The sequence below is a fragment of the Oncorhynchus gorbuscha genome, linkage group LG10, assembly GCF_021184085.1.
Source record: "Oncorhynchus gorbuscha isolate QuinsamMale2020 ecotype Even-year linkage group LG10, OgorEven_v1.0, whole genome shotgun sequence".
Lineage (NCBI taxonomy): Eukaryota > Metazoa > Chordata > Actinopteri > Salmoniformes > Salmonidae > Oncorhynchus > Oncorhynchus gorbuscha.
In genome coordinates, this window is record NC_060182.1 from 93369489 (window position 1) to 93393882 (window position 24394).

Here is a 24394-nt window from a genome sequence, read left to right on the forward strand (position 1 = left end):
TAACCACTAGGCTACCCTGCCACCTCTACACTCTAACCACTAGTGCCACCTCTACCTCTAACCACTAGGCTACCTGCCACCTCTACACTCTAACCACTAGGCTACCTGCCACCTCTACACTCTAACCACTAGGCTACCTGCCTCCCTACACTCTAACCACTAGGCTACCCTGCCACCTCTACACTCTAACCACTAGGCTACCCTGCCACCTCTACACTCTAACCACTAGGCTACACTGCCACCTCTACACTCTAACCACTAGGCTACCTGCCACCTCTACACTCTAACCACTAGGCTACCTGCCACCTCTACACTCTAACCACTAGGCCTACCTGCCTCCTCTACCTCTAACCACTAGGCTACCTGCCACCTCTACACTCTAACCACTAGGCTACCTGCCACCTCTACCTCTAACCACTAGGCTACCCTGCCACCTCTACCTCTAACCACTAGGCTACCTGCCACCTCCTCTAACCACTGGGCTACCTGCCACCTCTACACCTAACCACTGGGCTACCTGCCACCTCTACACTCTAACCACTAGGCTACCTGCCACCTCTACACTCTAACCACTAGGCTACCTGCCACCTCTACACTCTAACCACTAGGCTACCTGCCACCTCTACTCCTACTCTAACCACTAGGCTACCTGCCACCTCTACTCTAACCACTAGGCTACCTGCCACCTCTACACTCTAACCACTAGGCTACCTGCCCTCTACACTCTACACTCTAACCACTAGGCTACCTGCCACCTCTACCTCTAACCACTAGGCTACCTGCCACCTCTACACTCTAACCACTAGGCTACCTGCCACCTCTACCTCTAACCACTAGGCTACCCTGCCACCTCTACACTCTAACCACTAGGCTACCTGCCACCTCTACACTCTAACCACTAGGCTACCCTGCCACCTCTACACTCTAACCACTAGGCTACCCTGCCACCTCTACACTCTAACCACTAGGCTACCCTGCCACCTCTACCTCTAACCACTAGGCTACCCTGCCACCTCTACACTCTAACCACTAGGCTACCCTGCCACCTCTACACTCTAACCACTAGGCTACCCTGCCACCTCTACCTCTAACCACTAGGCTACCTGCCACCTCTACCTCTAACCACTAGGCTACCCTGCCACCTCTACACTCTAACCACTAGGCTACCTCCACCTCTACACTCTAACCACTGGCTACCTGCCACCACCTCTACACTCTAACCACTAGGCTACCCTCCCACCTCTACACTCTAACCACTAGGCTACCTGCCACCTCTACACTCTAACCACTAGGCTACCCTGCCACCTCTACCTCTAACCACTAGGCTACCTGCCACCTCTACACTCTAACCACTAGGCTACCTGCCACCTCTACACTCTAACCACTAGGCTACCTGCCACCTCTACACTCTAACCACTAGGCTACCTCCCACCTCTACCACTCTAACCACTAGGCTACCTGCCACCTCTACACTCTAACCACTAGGCTACCTGCCACCTCTACACTCTAACCACTAGGCTACCTGCCACCTCTACACTCTAACCACTAGGCTACCTGCCACCTCTACACTCTAACCACTAGGCTACCTGCCACCTCTACACTCTAACCACTAGGCTACCTGCACCTCTACACTCTAACCACTAGGCTACCTGCCACCTCTACACTCTAACCACTAGGCTACCTGCCACCTCTACACTCTAACCACTGGGCTACCCTGCCACCTCTACACTCTAACCACTAGGCTACCTGCCACCTCTACACTCTAACCACTAGGCTACCTGCCACCTCTACACTCTAACCACTAGGCTACCTGCCACCTCTACACTCTAACCACTAGGCTACCTGCCACCTCTACACTCTAACCACTAGGCTACCTGCCACCTCTACACTCTAACCACTAGGCTACCTGCCACCTCTACACTCTAACCACTAGGCTACCTGCCACCTCTACACTCTAACCACTAGGCTACCTGCCACCTCTACACTCTAACCACTAGGGTACCTGCCACCTCTACACTCTAACCACTAGGCTACCTGCCACCTCTACCTCTAACCACTAGGCTACCTGCACCTCTACACTCTAACCACTAGGCTACCCTGCCACCTCTACACTCTAACCACTAGGCTACCCTGCCACCTCTACCTCTAACCACTAGGCTACCTGCCACCTCTACACTCTAACCACTAGGCTACCCTGCCACCTCTACACTCTAACCACTAGGCTACCCTGCCACCTCTACACTCTAACCACTAGGCTACCCTGCCACCTCTACACTCTAACCACTAGGCTACCCTGCCACCTCTACACTCTAACCACTAGGCTACCTGCCACCTCTACACTCTAACCACTAGGCTACCTGCCACCTCTACACTCTAACCACTAGGCTACCCTGCCACCTCTACACTCTAACCACTAGGCTACCCTGCCACCTCTACACTCTAACCACTAGGCTACCTGCCACCTCTACACTCTAACCACTAGGCTACCTGCCACCTCTACACTCTAACCACTAGGCTACCCTGCCACCTCTACACTCTAACCACTAGGCTACCCTGCCACCTCTACACTCTAACCACTAGGCTACCTGCCACCTCTACACTCTAACCACTAGGCTACCTGCCACCTCTACACTCTAACCACTAGGCTACCCTGCCACCTCTACACTCTAACCACTAGGCTACCCTGCCACCTCTACCTCTAACCACTAGGCTACCTGCCACCTCTACACTCTAACCACTAGGCTACCTGCCACCTCTACACTCTAACCACTAGGCTACCCTGCCACCTCTACACTCTAACCACTAGGCTACCTGCCACCTCTACACTCTAACCACTAGGCTACCTGCCACCTCTACACTCTAACCACTAGGCTACCTGCCACCTCTACACTCTAACCACTAGGCTACCTGCACCTCTACACTCTAACCACTAGGCTACCTGCCACCTCTACACTCTAACCACTAGGCTACCTGCCACCTCTACACTCTAACCACTAGGCTACCTGCCACCTCTACACTCTAACCACTAGGCTACCTGCCACCCTCTACACTCTAACCACTAGGCTACCCTGCCACCTCTACACTCTAACCACTAGGCTACCCTGCCTCCTCTACACTCTAACCACTAGGCTACCCTGCCACCTCTACACTCTAACCACTAGGCTACCCTGCCACCTCTACACTCTAACCACTAGGCTACCCTGCCACCTCTACACTCTAACCACTAGGCTACCTGCCACCTCTACACTCTAACCACTAGGCTACCCTGCCACCTCTACACTCTAACCACTAGGCTACCTGCCACCTCTACACTCTAACCACTAGGCTACCTGCCACCTCTACACTCTAACCACTAGGCTACCCTGCCACCTCTACACTCTAACCACTAGGCTACCCTGCCACCTCTACACTCCTAACCACTAGGCTACCCTGCCACCTCTACCTCTAACCACTAGGCTACCTGCCACCTCTACACTCTAACCACTAGGCTACCTGCCACCTCTACACTCTAACCACTAGGCTACCCTGCCACCTCTACACTCTAACCACTAGGCTACCCTGCCACCTCTACACTCTAACCACTAGGCTACCCTGCCACCTCTACACTCTAACCACTAGGCTACCCTGCCACCTCTACACTCTAACCACTAGGCTACCTGCCACCTCTACACTCTAACCACTAGGCTACCCTGCCACCTCTACACTCTAACCACTAGGCTACCTGCCACCTCTACACTCTAACCACTAGGCTACCTGCCACCTCTACACTCTAACCACTAGGCTACCCTGCCACCTCTACACTCTAACCACTAGGCTACCCTGCCACCTCTACCTCTAACCACTAGGCTACACTGCCACCTCTACACTCTAACCACTAGGCTACCTGCCACCTCTACACTCTAACCACTAGGCTACCTGCCACCTCTACCTCTAACCACTAGGCTACCCTGCCACCTCTACACTCTAACCACTAGGCTACCTGCCACCTCTACACTCTAACCACTAGGCTACCTGCCACCTCTACACTCTAACCACTAGGCTACCCTGCCACCTCTACACTCTAACCACTAGGCTACCCTGCCACCTCTACACTCTAACCACTAGGCTACCTGCCACCTCTACACTCTAACCACTAGGCTACCTGCCACCTCTACACTCTAACCACTAGGCTACCTGCACCTCTACACTCTAACCACTAGGCTACCTGCCACCTCTACCTCTAACCACTAGGCTACCTGCCACCTCTACACTCTAACCACTAGGCTACCTGCCACCTCTACCTCTAACCACTAGGCTACCTGCCACCTCTACACTCTAACCACTAGGCTACCCTGCCACCTCTACACTCTAACCACTAGGCTACCCTGCCTCCTCTACACTCTAACCACTAGGCTACCCTGCCTCCTCTACACTCTAACCACTAGGCTACCCTGCCACCTCTACCTCTAACCACTAGGCTACCCTGCCACCTCTACACTCTAACCACTAGGCTACCTGCCACCTCTACCTCTAACCACTAGGCTACCCTGCCACCTCTACACTCTAACCACTAGGCTACCTGCCACCTCTACCTCTCTAACCACTAGGCTACCTGCCACCTCTACACTCTAACCACTAGGCTACCCTGCCACCTCTACACTCTAACCACTAGGCTACCCTGCCACCTCTACCTCTAACCACTAGGCTACCCTGCCACCTCTACACTCTAACCACTAGGCTACCCTGCCACCTCTACACTCTAACCACTAGGCTACCTGCCACCTCTACACTCTAACCACTAGGCTACCCTGCCACCTCTACACTCTAACCACTAGGCTACCTGCCACCTCTACACTCTAACCACTAGGCTACCCTGCCACCTCTACACTCTAACCACTAGGCTACCCTGCCACCTCTACACTCTAACCACTAGGCTACCTGCCACCTCTACACTCTAACCACTAGGCTACCCTGCCACCTCTACACTCTAACCACGAGGCTACCTGCCACCTCTACACTCTAACCACTAGGCTACCCTGCCACCTCTACACTCTAACCACTAGGCTACATGCCACCTCTACACTCTAACCACTAGGCTACCCTGCCACCTCTACACTCTAACCACTAGGCTACCCTGCCACCTCTACACTCTAACCACTAGGCTACCTGCCACCTCTACACTCTAACCACTAGGCTACCTGCCACCTCTACACTCTAACCACTAGGCTACCCTGCCACCTCTACACTCTAACCACTAGGCTACCCTGCCACCTCTACACTCTAACCACTAGGCTACCCTGCCACCTCTACACTCTAACCACTAGGCTACCTCCCACCTCTACACTCTAACCACTAGACTACCTGCCACCTCTACACTCTAACCACTAGGCTACCCTGCCACCTCTACACTCTAACCACTAGGCTACCTCCCACCTCTACACTCTAACCACTAGGCTACCCTGCCACCTCTACACTCTAACCACTAGGCTACCTGCCACCTCTACACTCTAACCACTAGGCTACCTGCCACCTCTACACCCTAACCACTAGGCTACCTGCCACCTCTACACCCTAACCACTAGGCTACCTGCCACCTCTACACTCTAACCAGTAGGCTACCTGCCACCTCTACACTCTAACCACTAGGCTACCTGCCACCTCTACACTCTAACCACTAGGCTACCTGCCACCTCTACACTCTAACCACTAGGCTACCTGCCACCTCTACACTCTAACCACTAGGCTACCTGCCACCCCTACACTCTAACCACTAGGCTACCCTGCCACCCCTACACTCTAACCACTAGGCTACCTGCACCTCTACACTCTAACCACTAGGCTACCTGCCACCTCTACACTCTAACCACTAGGCTACCTGCCACCCCTACACTCTAACCACTAGGCTACCTGCCACCTCTACACTCTAACCACTAGGCTACCTGCCGCCTCTACACTCTAACCACTAGGCTACCCTGCCGCCTCTACACTCTAACCACTAGGCTACCTGCACCTCTACACTCTAACCACTAGGCTACCTGCCACCTCTACACTCTAACCACTAGGCTACCTGCCACCTCTACACTCTAACCACTAGACTACCCTGCCACCTCTACACTCTAACCACTAGACTACCCTGCCACCTCTACACTCTAACCACTAGGCTACCCTGCCACCTCTACACTCTAACCACTAGGCTACCCTCCCACCTCTACACTCTAACCACTAGGCTACCCTGCCACCTCTACACTCTAACCACTAGGCTACCCTGCCACCTCTACACTCTAACCACTAGGCTACCTGTCACCTCTACACTCTAACCACTAGGCTACCTGCCACCTCTACACTCTAACCACTAGGCTACCTCCCACCTCTACACTCTAACCACTAGGCTACCTGCCACCTCTACACTCTAACCACTAGGCTACCCTGCCACCTCTACACTCTAACCACTAGGCTACCCTCCCACCTCTACACTCTAACCACTAGGCTACCCTGCCACCTCTACACTCTAACCACTAGGCTACCCTGCCACCTCTACACTCTAACCACTAGGCTACCTGTCACCTCTACACTCCTAACCACTAGGCTACCTGCCACCTCTACACTCTAACCACTAGGCTACCTCCCACCTCTACACTCTAACCACTAGGCTACCTGCCACCTCTACACTCTAACCACTAGGCTACCTGCCACCTCTACACTCTAACCACTAGGCTACCCTGCCACCTCTACACTCTAACCACTAGGCTACCTGCCACCTCTACACTCTAACCACTAGGCTACCTGCACCTCTACACTCTAATCACTAGGCTACCTGTCACCTCTACACTCTAACCACTAAGCTACCTGCCACCTCTACACTCTAACCACTAGGCTACCTGCCACCTCTACACTCTAACCACTAGGCTACCCTGCCACCTCTACACTCTAACCACTAGGCTACCTGCCACCTCTACACTCTAACCACTAGGCTACCTGCCACCTCTACACTCTAACCACTAGGCTACCCTGCCACCTCTACACTCTAACCACTAGGCTACCTGCCACCTCTACACTCTAACCACTAGGCTACCTGCACCTCTACACTCTAACCACTAGGCTACCTGCCACCTCTACACTCTAACCACTAGGCTACCTGCCACCCCTACACTCTAACCACTAGGCTACCTGCCACCTCTACACTCTAACCACTAGGCTACCTGCTGCCTCTACACTCTAACCACTAGGCTACCCTGCCGCCTCTACACTCTAACCACTAGGCTACCTGCACCTCTACACTCTAACCACTAGGCTACCTGCCACCTCTACACTCTAACCACTAGGCTACCCTGCCACCTCTACACTCTAACCACTAGGCTACCTGCCACCTCTACACTCTAACCACTAGGCTACCCTGCCACCTCTACACTCTAACCACTAGGCTACCCTGCCACCTCTACACTCTAACCACTAGGCTACCTGCCACCTCTACACTCTAACCACTAGGCTACCTGCCACCTCTACACTCTAACCACTAGGCTACCCTGCCACCTCTACACTCTAACCACTAGGCTACCCTGCCACCTCTACACTCTAACCACTAGGCTACCTGCCACCTCTACACTCTAACCACTAGGCTACCTGCCACCTCTACACTCTAACCACTAGGCTACCTGCCACCTCTACACTCTAACCACTAGGCTACCCTGCCACCTCTACACTCTAACCACTAGGCTACCTGCCACCTCTACACTCTAACCACTAGGCTACCCTGCCACCTCTACACTCTAACCACTAGGCTACCCTGCCACCTCTACACTCTAACCACTAGGCTACCTGCCACCTCTACACTCTAACCACTAGGCTACCCTGCCACCTCTACACTCTAACCACGAGGCTACCTGCCACCTCTACACTCTAACCACTAGGCTACCCTGCCACCTCTACACTCTAACCACTAGGCTACATGCCACCTCTACACTCTAACCACTAGGCTACCCTGCCACCTCTACACTCTAACCACTAGGCTACCCTGCCACCTCTACACTCTAACCACTAGGCTACCTGCCACCTCTACACTCTAACCACTAGGCTACCCTGCCACCTCTACACTCTAACCACTAGGCTACCCTGCCACCTCTACACTCTAACCACTAGGCTACCTGCCACCTCTACACTCTAACCACTAGGCTACCCTGCCACCTCTACACTCTAACCACTAGGCTACCCTGCCACCTCTACACTCTAACCACTAGGCTACCCTGCCACCTCTACACTCTAACCACTAGGCTACCTGCCACCTCTACACTCTAACCACTAGGCTACCTGCCACCTCTACACTCTAACCACTAGGCTACCCTGCCACCTCTACACTCTAACCACTAGGCTACCCTGCCACCTCTACACTCTAACCACTAGGCTACCCTGCCACCTCTACACTCTAACCACTAGGCTACCCTGCCACCTCTACACTCTAACCACTAGGCTACACTGCCACCTCTACACTCTAACCACTAGGCTACCTGCCACCTCTACACTCTAACCACTAGGCTACCCTGCCACCTCTACACTCTAACCACTAGGCTACCTGCCACCTCTACACTCTAACCACTAGGCTACCTGCACCTCTACACTCTAACCACTAGGCTACCTGCCACCTCTACACTCTAACCACTAGGCTACCTGCCACCTCTACACTCTAACCACTAGGCTACCTGCCACCCCTACACTCTAACCACTAGGCTACCTGCCACCTCTACACTCTAACCACTAGGCTACCCTGCCACCTCTACACTCTAACCACTAGGCTACCCTGCCTCCTCTACACTCTAACCACTAGGCTACCCTGCCACCTCTACACTCTAACCACTAGGCTACCCTGCCACCTCTACACTCTAACCACTAGGCTACCTGCCACCTCTACACTCTAACCACTAGGCTACCCTGCCACCTCTACACTCTAACCACTAGGCTACCCTGCCTCCTCTACACTCTAACCACTAGGCTACCCTGCCACCTCTACACTCTAACCACTAGGCTACCCTTCCACCTCTACACTCTAACCACTAGGCTACACTGCCACCTCTACACTCTAACCACTAGGCTACCTGCCACCTCTACACTCTAACCACTAGGCTACCCTGCCACCTCTACACTCTAACCACTAGGCTACCTGCCACCTCTACACTCTAACCACTAGGCTACCTGCACCTCTACACTCTAACCACTAGGCTACCTGCCACCTCTACACTCTAACCACTAGGCTACCTGCCACCTCTACACTCTAACCACTAGGCTACCTGCCACCTCTACACTCTAACCACTAGGCTACCTGCCACCTCTACACTCTAACCACTAGGCTACCTGCCACCTCTACACTCTAACCACTAGGCTACCTGCCACCTCTACACTCTAACCACTAGGCTACCCTGCCACCTCTACACTCTAACCACTAGGCTACCCTGCCACCTCTACACTCTAACCACTAGGCTACCCTGCCACCTCTACACTCTAACCACTAGGCTACCTCCCACCTCTACACTCTAACCACTAGGCTACCTCCCACCTCTACACTCTAACCACTAGGCTACCTGCCACCTCTACACTCTAACCACTAGGCTACCTGCCACCTCTACACTCTAACCACTAGGCTACCCTGCCACCTCTACACTCTAACCACTAGGCTACCCTGCCACCTCTACACTCTAACCACTAGGCTACCTCCCACCTCTACACTCTAACCACTAGGCTACCCTGCCACCTCTACACTCTAACCACTAGGCTACCTGTCACCTCTACACTCTAACCACTAGGCTACCTGCCACCTCTACACTCTAACCACTAGGCTACCTCCCACCTCTACACTCTAACCACTAGGCTACCTGCCACCTCTACACTCTAACCACTAGGCTACCCTGCCACCTCTACACTCTAACCACTAGGCTACCCTCCCACCTCTACACTCTAACCACTAGGCTACCCTGCCACCTCTACACTCTAACCACTAGGCTACCCTGCCACCTCTACACTCTAACCACTAGGCTACCTGTCACCTCTACACTCTAACCACTAGGCTACCTGCCACCTCTACACTCTAACCACTAGGCTACCTCCCACCTCTACACTCTAACCACTAGGCTACCTGCCACCTCTACACTCTAACCACTAGGCTACCTGCCACCTCTACACTCTAACCACTAGGCTACCCTGCCACCTCTACACTCTAACCACTAGGCTACCTGCCACCTCTACACTCTAACCACTAGGCTACCTGCCACCTCTACACTCTAACCACTAGGCTACCTGTCCACCTCTACACTCTAACCACTAAGCTACCTGCCACCTCTACACTCTAACCACTAGGCTACCTGCCACCTCTACACTCTAACCACTAGGCTACCCTGCCACCTCTACACTCTAACCACTAGGCTACCCTGCCACCTCTACACTCTAACCACTAGGCTACCTGCCACCTCTACACTCTAACCACTAGGCTACCTGCCACCTCTACACTCTAACCACTAGGCTACCCTGCCACCTCTACACTCTAACCACTAGGCTACCTGCCACCTCTACACTCTAACCACTAGGCTACCCTGCCACCTCTACACTCTAACCACTAGGCTACCCTCCCACCTCTACACTCTAACCACTAGGCTACCCTGCCACCTCTACACTCTAACCACTAGGCTACCCTGCCACCTCTACACTCTAACCACTAGGCTACCTGTCACCTCTACACTCTAACCACTAGGCTACCTGCCACCTCTACACTCTAACCACTAGGCTACCTGCCACCTCTACACTCTAACCACTAGGCTACCTGCCACCTCTACACTCTAACCACTAGGCTACCTGCCACCTCTACACTCTAACCACTAGGCTACCCTGCCACCTCTACACTCTAACCACTAGGCTACCTGCCACCTCTACACTCTAACCACTAGGCTACCTGCCACCTCTACACTCTAACCACTAGGCTACCTGCCACCTCTACACTCTAACCACTAAGCTACCTGCCACCTCTACACTCTAACCACTAGGCTACCTGCCACCTCTACACTCTAACCACTAGGCTACCCTGCCACCTCTACACTCTAACCACTAGGCTACCTGCCACCTCTACACTCTAACCACTAGGCTACCTGCCACCTCTACACTCTAACCACTAGGCTACCCTGCCACCTCTACACTCTAACCACTAGGCTACCTGCCACCTCTACACTCTAACCACTAGGCTACCCTGCCACCTCTACACTCTAACCACTAGGCTACCTCCCACCTCTACACTCTAACCACTAGGCTACCTGCCACCTCTACACTCTAACCACTAGGCTACCTGCCACCTCTACACTCTAACCACTAGGCTACCTGCCACCTCTACACTCTAACCACTAGGCTACCCTGCCACCTCTACACTCTAACCACTAGGCTACCCTCCCACCTCTACACTCTAACCACTAGGCTACCTGCCACCTCTACACTCTAACCACTAGGCTACCTGCCACCTCTACACTCTAACCACTAGGCTACCCTGCCATCTCTACACTCTAACCACTAGGCTACCCTGCCACCTCTACACTCTAACCACTAGGCTACCCTGCCACCTCTACACTCTAACCACTAGGCTACCTCCCACCTCTACACTCTAACCACTAGGCTACCTCCCACCTCTACACTCTAACCACTAGGCTACCTGCCACCTCTACACTCTAACCACTAGGCTACCTGCCACCTCTACACTCTAACCACTAGGCCACCCTGTCTCCTCTACACTCTAACCACTAGGCTACCCTGCCACCTCTACACTCTAACCACTAGGCTACCTCCCACCTCTACACTCTAACCACTAGGCTACCCTGCCACCTCTACACTCTAACCACTAGGCTACCTGTCACCTCTACACTCTAACCACTAGGCTACCTGCCACCTCTACACTCTAACCACTAGGCTACCTCCCACCTCTACACTCTAACCACTAGGCTACCTGCCACCTCTACACTCTAACCACTAGGCTACCCTGCCACCTCTACACTCTAACCACTAGGCTACCCTCCCACCTCTACACTCTAACCACTAGGCTACCCTGCCACCTCTACACTCTAACCACTAGGCTACCCTGCCACCTCTACACTCTAACCACTAGGCTACCTGTCACCTCTACACTCTAACCACTAGGCTACCTGCCACCTCTACACTCTAACCACTAGGCTACCTCCCACCTCTACACTCTAACCACTAGGCTACCTGCCACCTCTACACTCTAACCACTAGGCTACCTGCCACCTCTACACTCTAACCACTAGGCTACCCTGCCACCTCTACACTCTAACCACTAGGCTACCTGCCACCTCTACACTCTAACCACTAGGCTACCTGCACCTCTACACTCTAACCACTAGGCTACCTGTCACCTCTACACTCTAACCACTAAGCTACCTGCCACCTCTACACTCTAACCACTAGGCTACCTGCCACCTCTACACTCTAACCACTAGGCTACCCTGCCACCTCTACACTCTAACCACTAGGCTACCTGCCACCTCTACACTCTAACCACTAGGCTACCTGCCACCTCTACACTCTAACCACTAGGCTACCCTGCCACCTCTACACTCTAACCACTAGGCTACCTGCCACCTCTACACTCTAACCACTAGGCTACCCTGCCGCCTCTACACTCTAACCACTAGGCTACCCTCCCACCTCTACACTCTAACCACTAGGCTACCCTGCCACCTCTACACTCTAACCACTAGGCTACCCTGCCACCTCTACACTCTAACCACTAGGCTACCTGTCACCTCTACACTCTAACCACTAGGCTACCTGCCACCTCTACACTCTAACCACTAGGCTACCTCCCACCTCTACACTCTAACCACTAGGCTACCTGCCACCTCTACACTCTAACCACTAGGCTACCTGCCACCTCTACACTCTAACCACTAGGCTACCCTGCCACCTCTACACTCTAACCACTAGGCTACCTGCCACCTCTACACTCTAACCACTAGGCTACCTGCACCTCTACACTCTAACCACTAGGCTACCTGTCACCTCTACACTCTAACCACTAAGCTACCTGCCACCTCTACACTCTAACCACTAGGCTACCTGCCACCTCTACACTCTAACCACTAGGCTACCCTGCCACCTCTACACTCTAACCACTAGGCTACCTGCCACCTCTACACTCTAACCACTAGGCTACCTGCCACCTCTACACTCTAACCACTAGGCTACCCTGCCACCTCTACACTCTAACCACTAGGCTACCTGCCACCTCTACACTCTAACCACTAGGCTACCCTGCCGCCTCTACACTCTAACCACTAGGCTACCCTCCCACCTCTACACTCTAACCACTAGGCTACCTGCCACCTCTACACTCTAACCACTAGGCTACCTGCCACCTCTACACTCTAACCACTAGGCTACCTGCCACCTCTACACTCTAACCACTAGGCTACCCTGCCACCTCTACACTCTAACCACTAGGCTACCCTCCCACATCTACACTCTAACCACTAGGCTACCTGCCACCTCTACACTCTAACCACTGCACCAGATAGGGCTGTTTTCGGTTTGTCACATTTCTTATTTTGCATTATACATTGTTCAAGTTATCATCTTTGTTAAAAGATGTATAAAGATATCCACGCTGCGTTTTGGTCCGCCTCTCCTTCCCAGGAAGAATTCCGTAACAGAGGAGACACATACCTTGTTTGTCAGGCCAACGTTAGCCGATTACACCAAGAGGTCTAGCCCTTGAAAAGGTCACTGATGTTGTACTAAGAATGCTTTACACATTTGATAATAGGGTTCCAAAAATTCTGTGAACTTTCCCAGAATTCCCTGGTTTTCCAAAAAAATCCAGGTTGAAGGAGTTCCTGCTTATTCCCTCGTAATTCCAGGAATCGTCCAACATGGTTTTCAGGGAAACTCAGGGAATTCTGGGGAAGTTCACAGAATTTTACAACCCTATTATCAAATGAGTGTGTGTGAGTCTTACCCTCTGTGTCCATGTCACAGTAGACTTCTACAGGATGGGAGCTCAGAGAGGGAACCACCGTGTAGACACCTGACCGATACACCCCGTTATAGTACAGTGATGCACAGTCTATTGGACAGTTTCTCACATGCTGCACCTCTGGAACACACACACACACACACACACACACACACACACACACACACACACACACACACACACACACACACACACACACACACACACACACACACACACACACACACACACACACACACACACACACACACACACACACACACACACACACACAGAGTTAATGAATACATTTTGAATTTAGAAAATAAATCACTATTGCAATGATTGTGTGTTTCCAGCAGCAGCATTGAGGAAGAATAGGTAAGAAAAAAGACCAGCTGTGAGTGTTTTTTTAAAACAGATTACAGGTTAACCTGGTTTAATATTTAATCTGCTAATAGTCACACCTGGTTTTTAAAACTTCTTAGGGCTAGGCCCTTTTTTTAAAATCAATTCCCGCCTGAATGACGGGCCCAAAGTAAACTGCCTGTTGCTCAGGCCCTGAAGCCTGGAAGGAAAACACACCATTGGAAGGAAAACACTTTGAAGTTGTGGAAATGTTAAAATAATGTAGGAGAATATAACACAATAGATATGGTAGGAGAATATAACACAATAGATATGGTAGGAGAATATAACACAATAGATATGGTAGGAGAAATCCAAAGAAAATCCAAACAAAATTATTTTTTGGGGAGGGGGGGGAGACCATGCTCTTTCAATGGCAAGTTTAAGGGCATACTGGAAACTAGCTCACAGGATGCAATTCATATAGCTTCCACAGGGTGTCAGTAGTCTATGTCCAGGGTTTCAGGCTTGTAACTTCCATAACGAATAAGAAATATCAGTTTTAGAACAAACTGTGTCTCTTGCTAAAATCGGTTTCCTATTGAATATGCTTCTTTCCGTAAGAAATAGTATAGTTTGATTATATTTTAGCGTATCTGAGGAGTAAATAGAAACATATTTTGACTTGTTGAAACAAAGTTTAGGGTAGATTTTCGGATTCCTTTCTCTGCATGTTGAACGAGTGAATTACTTAAATTGATGGCGCCAACTAAACTGACTTTTTGGTATATAAAGGAGTTTATCTAACAAAATAACACTACATGTTATAGCTGGGACCATTTGGATGACAAATCAGAGGAAGATTTTCAAAAAGTAGGTGAATATTGAATCGCTATTTATGAAAAATATTTTGATGTGGGGCGCCGTCCTCAAACAATCTCATGGCATGTTTTCACTGTAACAGCTACTGTAAATCGGACAGTGCAGTTAGATTAACAAGAATTTAAGCTTTCAACCGATATAAGACACTTGTATGTTCCTAAATGTTTAATATCAATAATATTTATGATTATTTATTTTGAATTCCGCGCCCTTCAGTTTCAACTGAAATTGTCCCGCTAACTGGACGCCTTAAGAAGCTGTTTAACAGATTGGGATTTTCCTTCCATTGACGATTTTCAGATTTTGGGATATTTTGCAACTATAACTTCTATAGTTTCAGAAAATTGACAAAATCGGCAATATGGTTGCAATGCCCCCAAAACTGTCTTCGTGGGCAAATGGCGCATTGACGGAGCAGCCAGTATGGCAGTAGACACGTTCAATGAGGGAGCCACTGCTACAACAAATGTGATGAACAAATGGTGGCTTTGGCGACACTGGAGCCATCAAAGAGGAGTTGAGAGAGCTGCTTCATTGGAGTTTGCCAAGCGTAGGCCCAGGTCCCATGGCACAGTCAACAAAGTGAAGCGTCACCAGCAACAACTCAAAGAGGGCCTTACATATGGGGCAGGCATAGCTAATTCATGTTCTGCACATTTCGACAGCCATACAAAAGTCATATGAGAATTTGCCCAAAACTGCATATTTGCCCAACAGACCAGTATTCAAAGCATATGCTATATTGCTTGAAGCAAATGTATTAAACGTGCTAATGTATTGGTAAAAGGTCTATTTGATGTTTATTGGTCAGTTCTGAAGTGCTATATGAATAAGAGTTTAATTAATGTGACATAAATGGTCATATTTATGGAAAATTGCATTTTCTCAAAATTACATGTTCCGGGTACGCCAATTCATGTTTCTCAGTCTTCAAAGGACATGTATTCCCATTATTCTACACACATGGTTCTTAGGTCTTACAGTCACACTTTTACAGAGGCTTTTGGTTTATATCTTGTGTCCTTTTATGTGTAAATATATGCAAAATATCCATCCGTCATACATGTGAATAGTGTTTTTTTAAATAATTCCATGAAAATTACAATATTTTGTTAAACTGATGTGTAAAATTCGGACCATTGAGTGTATTATCACAATAATAAAAACATTCTGTCTTGAAGCAATGTGTCAAAAAACAGATTAGCCCGAATATGCAAATATTGCCTAATTTGCATATTCTAATTTACAAACTAAATACAACTTGGATTACAATATATTATTGTATTTGTGTATACTTTCATGGGTGTGTGTGTGTGTGTGTGTGTGTGTGTGTGTGTGTGTGTGTGTGTGTGTGTGTGTGTGTGTGTGTGTGTGTGTGTGTGTGTGTGTGTGTGTGTGTGTGTGTGTGTGTGTGTGTGTGTGTGTGTGTGTGTGTGTGTGTGTGTGTGTGCACCTGGGTGAAGGGCCTCCTGGGCGCTGAGCAGAGGACTGGTCCTGACGATGTTGATCATGCAGCCGGGGTTGCGTTTAACTCGTTCCACCGTCATGGTTAGGTTCCGGACCTGAGTCTGCAGATCAAACAGGATGGAACTATGGGTGTGCAACAGGCTGTCAGCCTCAGCGTACTGTAGTTCCAACACTCTGAAACGCTCCTCTAAAGACTCGTTCACGTTGTTCCTCTCCTCACCCTAAGAGAGAGAGAGAGAGAGAGAGAGAGAGAGAGAGGAGTGGAGGGAGGGAGATTGGAAGAGAGGAGTGTGGGAGAGACAGAGAGATAGTTATCAGTAGGTTTTTGATCAATTGGATAACATATGATTTGTTGCTTGGTAAAATAAAATAACTATCTCACGATAAATACAACATTGTTTTACCTACAACACTCAGAGTCAAAGTAGCATTTAAATAGATCAGGGAGAGAGGTAAGGAGGGAGGGTGGGGAGAGAGGTAAGAAGGGAGGGGAGAGAGGGTGGTGGGGTACAGCGGGAGAGAGGGAGGGAGGATAGAGAGGGAGGGAGGTGGGAGAGACAGGGGAGAGAGGGAGGGAGGGGAGAGAGGGAGGGAAGTGGGGGAGAGAGGGCTGTAGGGTAGAGAGGGAAGGAGGTGGGGGAGAGAGGGGAGAGAGGGGAGAGAGGACTGTGGGGTAGAGAGTTAGGGAGGTGGGGGAGAGAGGGGAGAGGGCTGTAGGGTAGAGAGGGAGGGAGATTGGGACGTGAGGGAGGGAAGGTAGAGAGGGAGGGAGGTGGGGGGAGGGAATGAGGTAGGGTAAAGATAGAGGGAGGGAGGGTAGAGAGGGAGGGAGGGTAGAGAGGGAGGGAGGGTAGAGAGGGAGGGAGGGTAGAGAGGGATGGAGGTGGGTTAGAGAGGGAGAGGGAGGGTTGTGAACATTGTCATGTGTTGCTTAAAATGTTGTGCACGTCATGATTTTGGTCTTGGTCATGCTAGGACCGTGTCTCATATGACCACCTGCAGTGAGCAGGTCTTAAATACCTACCAGGATTTAAAGGTGTCTGCCTTGAATACGATCACTTACAACACAGAGGAAGAGTGGGGAGGGAGGGGAAGCTACCATTGGCATAAAGAGCTGAGTTGGATTCAAGACAAGAGGGGACAGTGTGTGGGGTTGAGGAAGGGGGAGGGAGAGAGCGGGAGTAGGTGTAATTCATTAATTGGACTTACAGTGAGCTCCAAAAGTATTGGGACAGTGACACAGGTTTGGTTGTTTTGGCTCAGTACTCCAGCTCTTTGGATTTGAAATTAGACAATGACTATGAGGTTAAAGTGCAGACCGCCATCTTTAATTTGAGGGAACTTTCACTGTTTAGAACTGCTTAGAAATTACAGCACTTTTTGTGGATAGTCTCCACTATTTTATGTGACAAATTCACTTATATGTGAATTAAAGTTGTAAAAAGTTAAGCATTTCGTCCCATATATATATATGCAGTGACACTATATATATATGTACAGTACCAGTCAAAGGTTTGGACAAACCTCCTCATTCCATGGTTTTTCTTTATATTTACTATTTTCTACATTGTAGAATAATTGTGTAGGCATCAAAACTATGGAATCGCGTAGTAGCCAAAAAAGTGTTAAACAAATCTAAATATTTTATAGGTATTCTGACAAAGGCCGTGGGGCGATACGTAACGCTTATTAAAGAGCAGTGATGATATCAAGAGCAGTGACACTAGCCAGAGCAGTGATACTAGTCAGAGCAGTGATACTAGTGATACAAGAGCAGTGATACTAGTGATACTAGTCAGAGTAGTGACACTAGCCAGAGCAGTGACACTAGTCAGAGCAGTGATACTAGTGACACTAGCCAGAGCAGTGATACTAGTCAGAGCAGTGATACTAGTGATACTAGTCAGAGTAGTGATACTAGTCAGAGCAGTGATACTAGTGATACTAGTCAGAGTAGTGATACTAGTCAGAGCAGTGATACTAGTGATACTAGTCAGAGTAGTGATACTAGTCAGAGCAGTGACACTAGCCAGAGCAGTGATACTAGTCAGAGTAGTGACACTAGTCAGAGCAGTGATACTAGTGATACTAGTCAGAGTAGTGATACTAGTCAGAGCAGTGATACTAGTGATACTAGTCAGAGTAGTGATACTAGTCAGAGCAGTGATACTAGTGATACTAGTCAGAGTAGTGATACTAGTCAGAGCAGTGATACTAGTGATACTAGTCAGAGTAGTGACACTAGCCAGAGCAGTGATACTAGTCAGAGCAGTGATACTAGTCAGAGCAGTGATACTAGTGATACTAGTGATACTAGCCAGAGCAGTGATACTAGTCAGAGCAGTGATACTAGTCAGAGCAGTGATACTAGTGATACTAGTCAGAGTAGTGATACTAGTCAGAGCAGTGATACTAGTGATACTAGTCAGAGCAGTGATACTAGTCAGAGCAGTGATACTAGTCAGAGTAGTGATACTAGTCAGAGTAGTGATACTAGTGATACTAGTCAGAGTAGTGATACTAGTCAGAGTAGTGATACTAGTCAGAGCAGTGATATTAGTCAGAGTAGTGATACTAGTCAGAGCAGTGATACTAGTCAGAGCAGTGATACTAGTGATACTAGTCAGAGTAGTGATACTAGTCAGAGTAGTGATACTAGTCAGAGTAGTGATACTAGTCAGAGTAGTGATACTAGTCAGAGCAGTGATACTAGTCAGAGTAGTGATACTAGCCAGAGTAGTGATACTAGTCAGAGTAGTGATACTAGTCAGAGTAGTGATACTAGTGATACTAGTCAGAGCAGTGATACTAGTCAGAGTAGTGATACTAGTGATACTAGCCAGAGTAGTGATACTAGCCAGAGTAGTGATACTAGTCAGAGTAGTGATACTAGTCAGAGTAGTGATACTAGTCAGAGCAGTGATACTAGTGATACTAGCCAGAGTAGTGATACTAGTCAGAGTAGTGATACTAGTCAGAGTAGTGATACTAGTCAGAGCAGTGATACTAGTGATACTAGTCAGAGCAGTGATACTAGTCAGAGCAGTGATACTAGTGATACTAGTCAGAGTAGTGATACTAGTCAGAGCAGTGATACTAGTCAGAGCAGTGATACTAGTCAGAGCAGTGATACTAGTCAGAGTAGTGATACTAGTGATACTAGTCAGAGCAGTGATACTAGCCAGAGCAGTGATACTAGTCAGAGTAGTGATACTAGCCAGAGCAGTGATACTAGTGATACTAGCCAGAGCAGTGATACTAGTCAGAGTAGTGATACTAGTCAGAGCAGTGATACTAGTCAGAGTAGTGATACTAGTCAGAGTAGTGATACTAGTCAGAGCAGTGATACTAGTCAGAGTAGTGATACTAGTCAGAGTAGTGATACTAGTCAGAGCAGTGATACTAGTCAGAGTAGTGATACTAGTCAGAGCAGTGATACTAGTGATACTAGCCAGAGTAGTGATACTAGTCAGAGTAGTGATACTAGCCAGAGCAGTGATACTAGTGATACTAGCCAGAGTAGTGATACTAGTCAGAGTAGTGATACTAGCCAGAGCAGTGATACTAGTGATACTAGCCAGAGTAGTGATACTAGCCAGAGCAGTGATACTAGTGATACTAGCCAGAGTAGTGATACTAGTCAGAGTAGTGATACTAGCCAGAGCAGTGATACTAGTGATACTAGCCAGAGTAGTGATACTAGCCAGAGCAGTGATACTAGTGATACTAGTCAGAGTAGTGATACTAGCCAGAGCAGTGATACTAGTGATACTAGCCAGAGTAGTGATACTAGTCAGAGCAGTGACACTAGCCAGAGCAGTGATACTAGTCAGAGTAGTGATACTAGTCAGAGTAGTGATACTAGCCAGAGTAGTGATACTAGTCAGAGCAGTGACACTAGCCAGAGCAGTGATACTAGTCAGAGTAGTGATACTAGCCAGAGTAGTGATACTAGCCAGAGTAGTGATACTAGCCAGAGCAGTGATACTAGTGATACTAGTCAGAGTAGTGATACTAGCCAGAGCAGTGATACTAGTGATACTAGTCAGAGTAGTGATACTAGCCAGATCAGTGATACTAATGATACTAGCCAGAGTAGTGATACTAGTCAGAGCAGTGACACTAGCCAGAGCAGTGATACTAGTCAGAGTAGTGATACTAGCCAGAGCAGTGATACTAGTGATACTAGCCAGAGTAGTGATACTAGTCAGAGCAGTGACACTAGCCAGAGCAGTGATACTAGTCAGAGCAGTGACACTAGTCAGAGTAGTGATACTAGTGATACTAGTCAGAGCAGTGATACTAGCCAGAGCAGTGATACTAGTCAGAGTAGTGATACTAGTCAGAGTAGTGATACTAGCCAGAGCAGTGATACTAGTCAGAGTAGTGATACTAGTGATACTAGTCAGAGCAGTGATACTAGCCAGAGCAGTGATACTAGTCAGAGTAGTGATACTAGCCAGAGCAGTGATACTAGTCAGAGTAGTGATACTAGTCAGAGTAGTGATACTAGCCAGAGCAGTGATACTAGTCAGAGCAGTGATACTAGCCAGAGTAGTGATACTAGTCAGAGCAGTGATACTAGTGATACTAGTGATACTAGTCAGAGCAGTGATACTAGTCAGAGCAGTGATACTAGCCAGAGCAGTATTTTTTGCTCTTATTTAAGATTCTTCAAAGTAGCCACCCTTTTGCCTTGATGACAGCTTTGCACACTCTTGGCATTCTCTCAACCAGCTTCATGAGGTAGTCACCTGGAATGCATTTCAACAACATTCTCTCAACAAACTTCATGAGGTGGAATGCATTTCAATGAAAAGGTGTGCCTCTTAATGTATTTGAGCCAATCAGTTGTGTTGTGACAAGGTAGTGGTGGTATACAGGAGATAGCCCTATAAATGCATATTAGGACAAGAACAGCTCAAATAAGCAAAGAGAAACGACAGTCCATCATTACTTTAAGACATGAAGGTCAGTCAATCCGGAAAATGTCAAGAACTTTTAGAGCTTCTTCAAGTGCAGTCGCAAAAACCATCAAGTGCTATGATGAAACTGTCTCTCATGAGGACCGCCACAGGAAAGGAAGACCCAGAGTTACCTCTGCTACAGAGGATAAGTTCATTAGTTACCTGTCTCTCATGAGGACCGCCACAGGAAAGGAAGACCCAGAGTAACCTCTGCTACAGAGGATAAGTTCATTCGCATTACCAGCCTCAGAAATTGCAGCCCAAATCAATGCTTCACAGAGTTCAAGTAACAGACACAACTCAACATCAACTTTTCAGAGGAGACTGCGTGAATCAGGCCTTCATGGTCGAATTGCTGCAAAGAAACCACTACTAAAGGATACCAATACGATGAAGAGACTTGCTTTGGCCAAGAAACACGAGCAATGGACATTAAACCGGTAGAAATATGTCCTTTGGTCTGATGAGTGTAAATTTGAGATTTTTGGTTCCAACCACCATGTCTTTGGGAGACGCAGAGTAGTTGAACGGATGTTTAGTTCCCACCGTGAAGCATGGAGGAGGTGTGCGGGTACTTTGCTGGTGATACTGTCTGATTGATTTAGGATTCAAGGCACACTTAACCAATATGGCTACCACTGCATTCTGGAGCCATTTGCCATTCTGTCTGGTTTGCTCTTAGTGGGATTATCATTTGTTTTCAACAGAACAAAATGACCCAACACACCTCCAGGCTGTGTAAGAGCGTCTGCTAAATGACTTAAATCTAAATGTAAATGTAAATGTAAATGTAAGGAGAGTGATGGAGTGCTGTATCAGATGACTTGGCCTCCACAATCACCTCAACCCAATTGAGATGGTTTGGGATGAGTTGGACAGCAGAGTAAAGGAAAAGCAGCCAATAAGTGCTCAGCAAATGTGGGAACTCCTTCAAGACTTTTGGAAAAGCATTGCAGGTGAAGCTGGTTGAGAAAATGGCACTATTATTCTACAATGTAGAAAATAGTACAAATAAAGTTGTTATCGTAGAATGTATGCACACATGACTGTAAGTCGCTTTGGATAAAAGCGTCTGCTAAATGGCATATATTATTATATTATTATTATTATTATTATTAACTAGCAAATCTAGTGCAGTCCATGTTGTTATGATCTAATTGTCTAATGTTGTTATGGTCTAATGGTCTAATGTTGTTATGATCTAATGGTCTAATGTTGTTATGGTCTAATGTTGTTATGGTCTAATGTTGTTATGGTCTAATGTTGTTATGGTCTAATGTTGTTATGGTCTAATGATCTAATGTTGTTATGATCTAATGCTGTTATGATCTAATGATCTAATGTTGTTATGGTCTAATATTGTTATGGTCTAATGGTCTAATGTTGTTATGATCTAATGGTCTAATGTTGTTATGGTCTAATGGTCTAATGTTGTTATGGTCTAATGGTCTAATGTTGTTATGGTCTAATGTTGTTATGTTCTAATGTTGTTATGGTCTAATGGTCTAATGTTGTTATGGTCTAATGTTGTTATGATCTAATGGTCTAATGTTGTTATGGTCTAATGGTCTAATGTTGTTATGGTCTAATGTTGTTATGTTCTAATGTTGTTATGTTCTAATGTTGTTATGGTCTAATGGTCTAATGTTGTTATGGTCTAATGTTGTTATGTTCTAATGTTGTTATGGTCTAATGGTCTAATGTTGTTATGGTCTAATGGTCTAATGTTGTTATGTTCTAATGTTGTTATGGTCTAATGGTCTAATGTTGTTATGGTCTAATGGTCTAATGTTGTTATGGTCTAATGTTGTTATGATCTAATGGTCTAATGTTGTTATGGTCTAATGGTCTAATGTTGTTATGGTCTAATGGTCTAATGTTGTTATGGTCTAATGGTCTAATGTTGTTATGGTCTAATGTTGTTATGGTCTAATGTTGTTATGTTCTAATGTTGTTATGGTCTAATGGTCTAATGTTGTTATGGTCTAATGTTGTTATGATCTAATGGTCTAATGTTGTTATGGTCTAATGGTCTAATGTTGTTATGGTCTAATGGTCTAATGGTGTTATGGTCTAATGGTCTAATGTTGTTATGGTCTAATGTTGTTATGGTCTAATGTTGTTATGGTCTAATGTTGTTATGGTCTAATGTTGTTATGATCTAATGTTGTTATGGTCTAATGTTGTTATGGTCTAATGGTCTAATGTTGTTATGGTCTAATGTTGTTATGGTCTAATGTTGTTATGGTCTAATGGTCTAATGCTGTTATGATCTAATGTTGTTACGATCTAATGTTGTTATGATCTAATTGTCTAATGTTGTTATGGTCTAATGGTCTAATGTTGTTATGATCGAATGGTCTAATGTTGTTATGGTCTAATGTTGTTATGGTCCAATGTTGTTATGGTCTAATGTTGTTATGGTCTAATGGTCTAATGTTGTTATGATCTAATGTTGTTATGATCTAATGTTGTTATGATCTAATGGTCTAATGCTGTTATGGTCTAATGGTCTAATGTTGTTATGGTCTAATGTTGTTATGGTCTAATGGTCTAATGTTGTTATCGTAGAATGTATGCACACATGACTGTAAGTCGCTTTGGATAAAAGCGTCTGCTAAATGGCATATATTATTATTATTATTATTAAAGAAAACTCCTTGAATGAGCAGGTGTCTCCAAACGTTTGAATGGTACTGTATATGTAGCACGCAATGACTACATCAAACTTTGTTTGTTGGATGCAGTTGCTGCTCATTTA

The 24394-nt window shown here is 47.8% G+C and overlaps 1 protein-coding gene across 1 annotated transcript in view; it reads right to left on the reverse strand.

Annotated features, from left to right (window-relative positions):
* LOC124045362 (angiopoietin-related protein 7) overlaps nucleotides 1–24394 on the reverse strand; it is a 58675-nt gene that overhangs the window by 13965 nt on the left and 20316 nt on the right. The window contains exons 3-4 of the mRNA XM_046364657.1: nucleotides 16653–16887; nucleotides 13973–14110 (exon numbers count right to left, since the gene is read on the reverse strand). Of these exons, the coding sequence (XP_046220613.1) occupies nucleotides 13973–14110; nucleotides 16653–16887 (373 nt within the window). The remainder of the gene's footprint in view (nucleotides 1–13972; nucleotides 14111–16652; nucleotides 16888–24394) is intronic.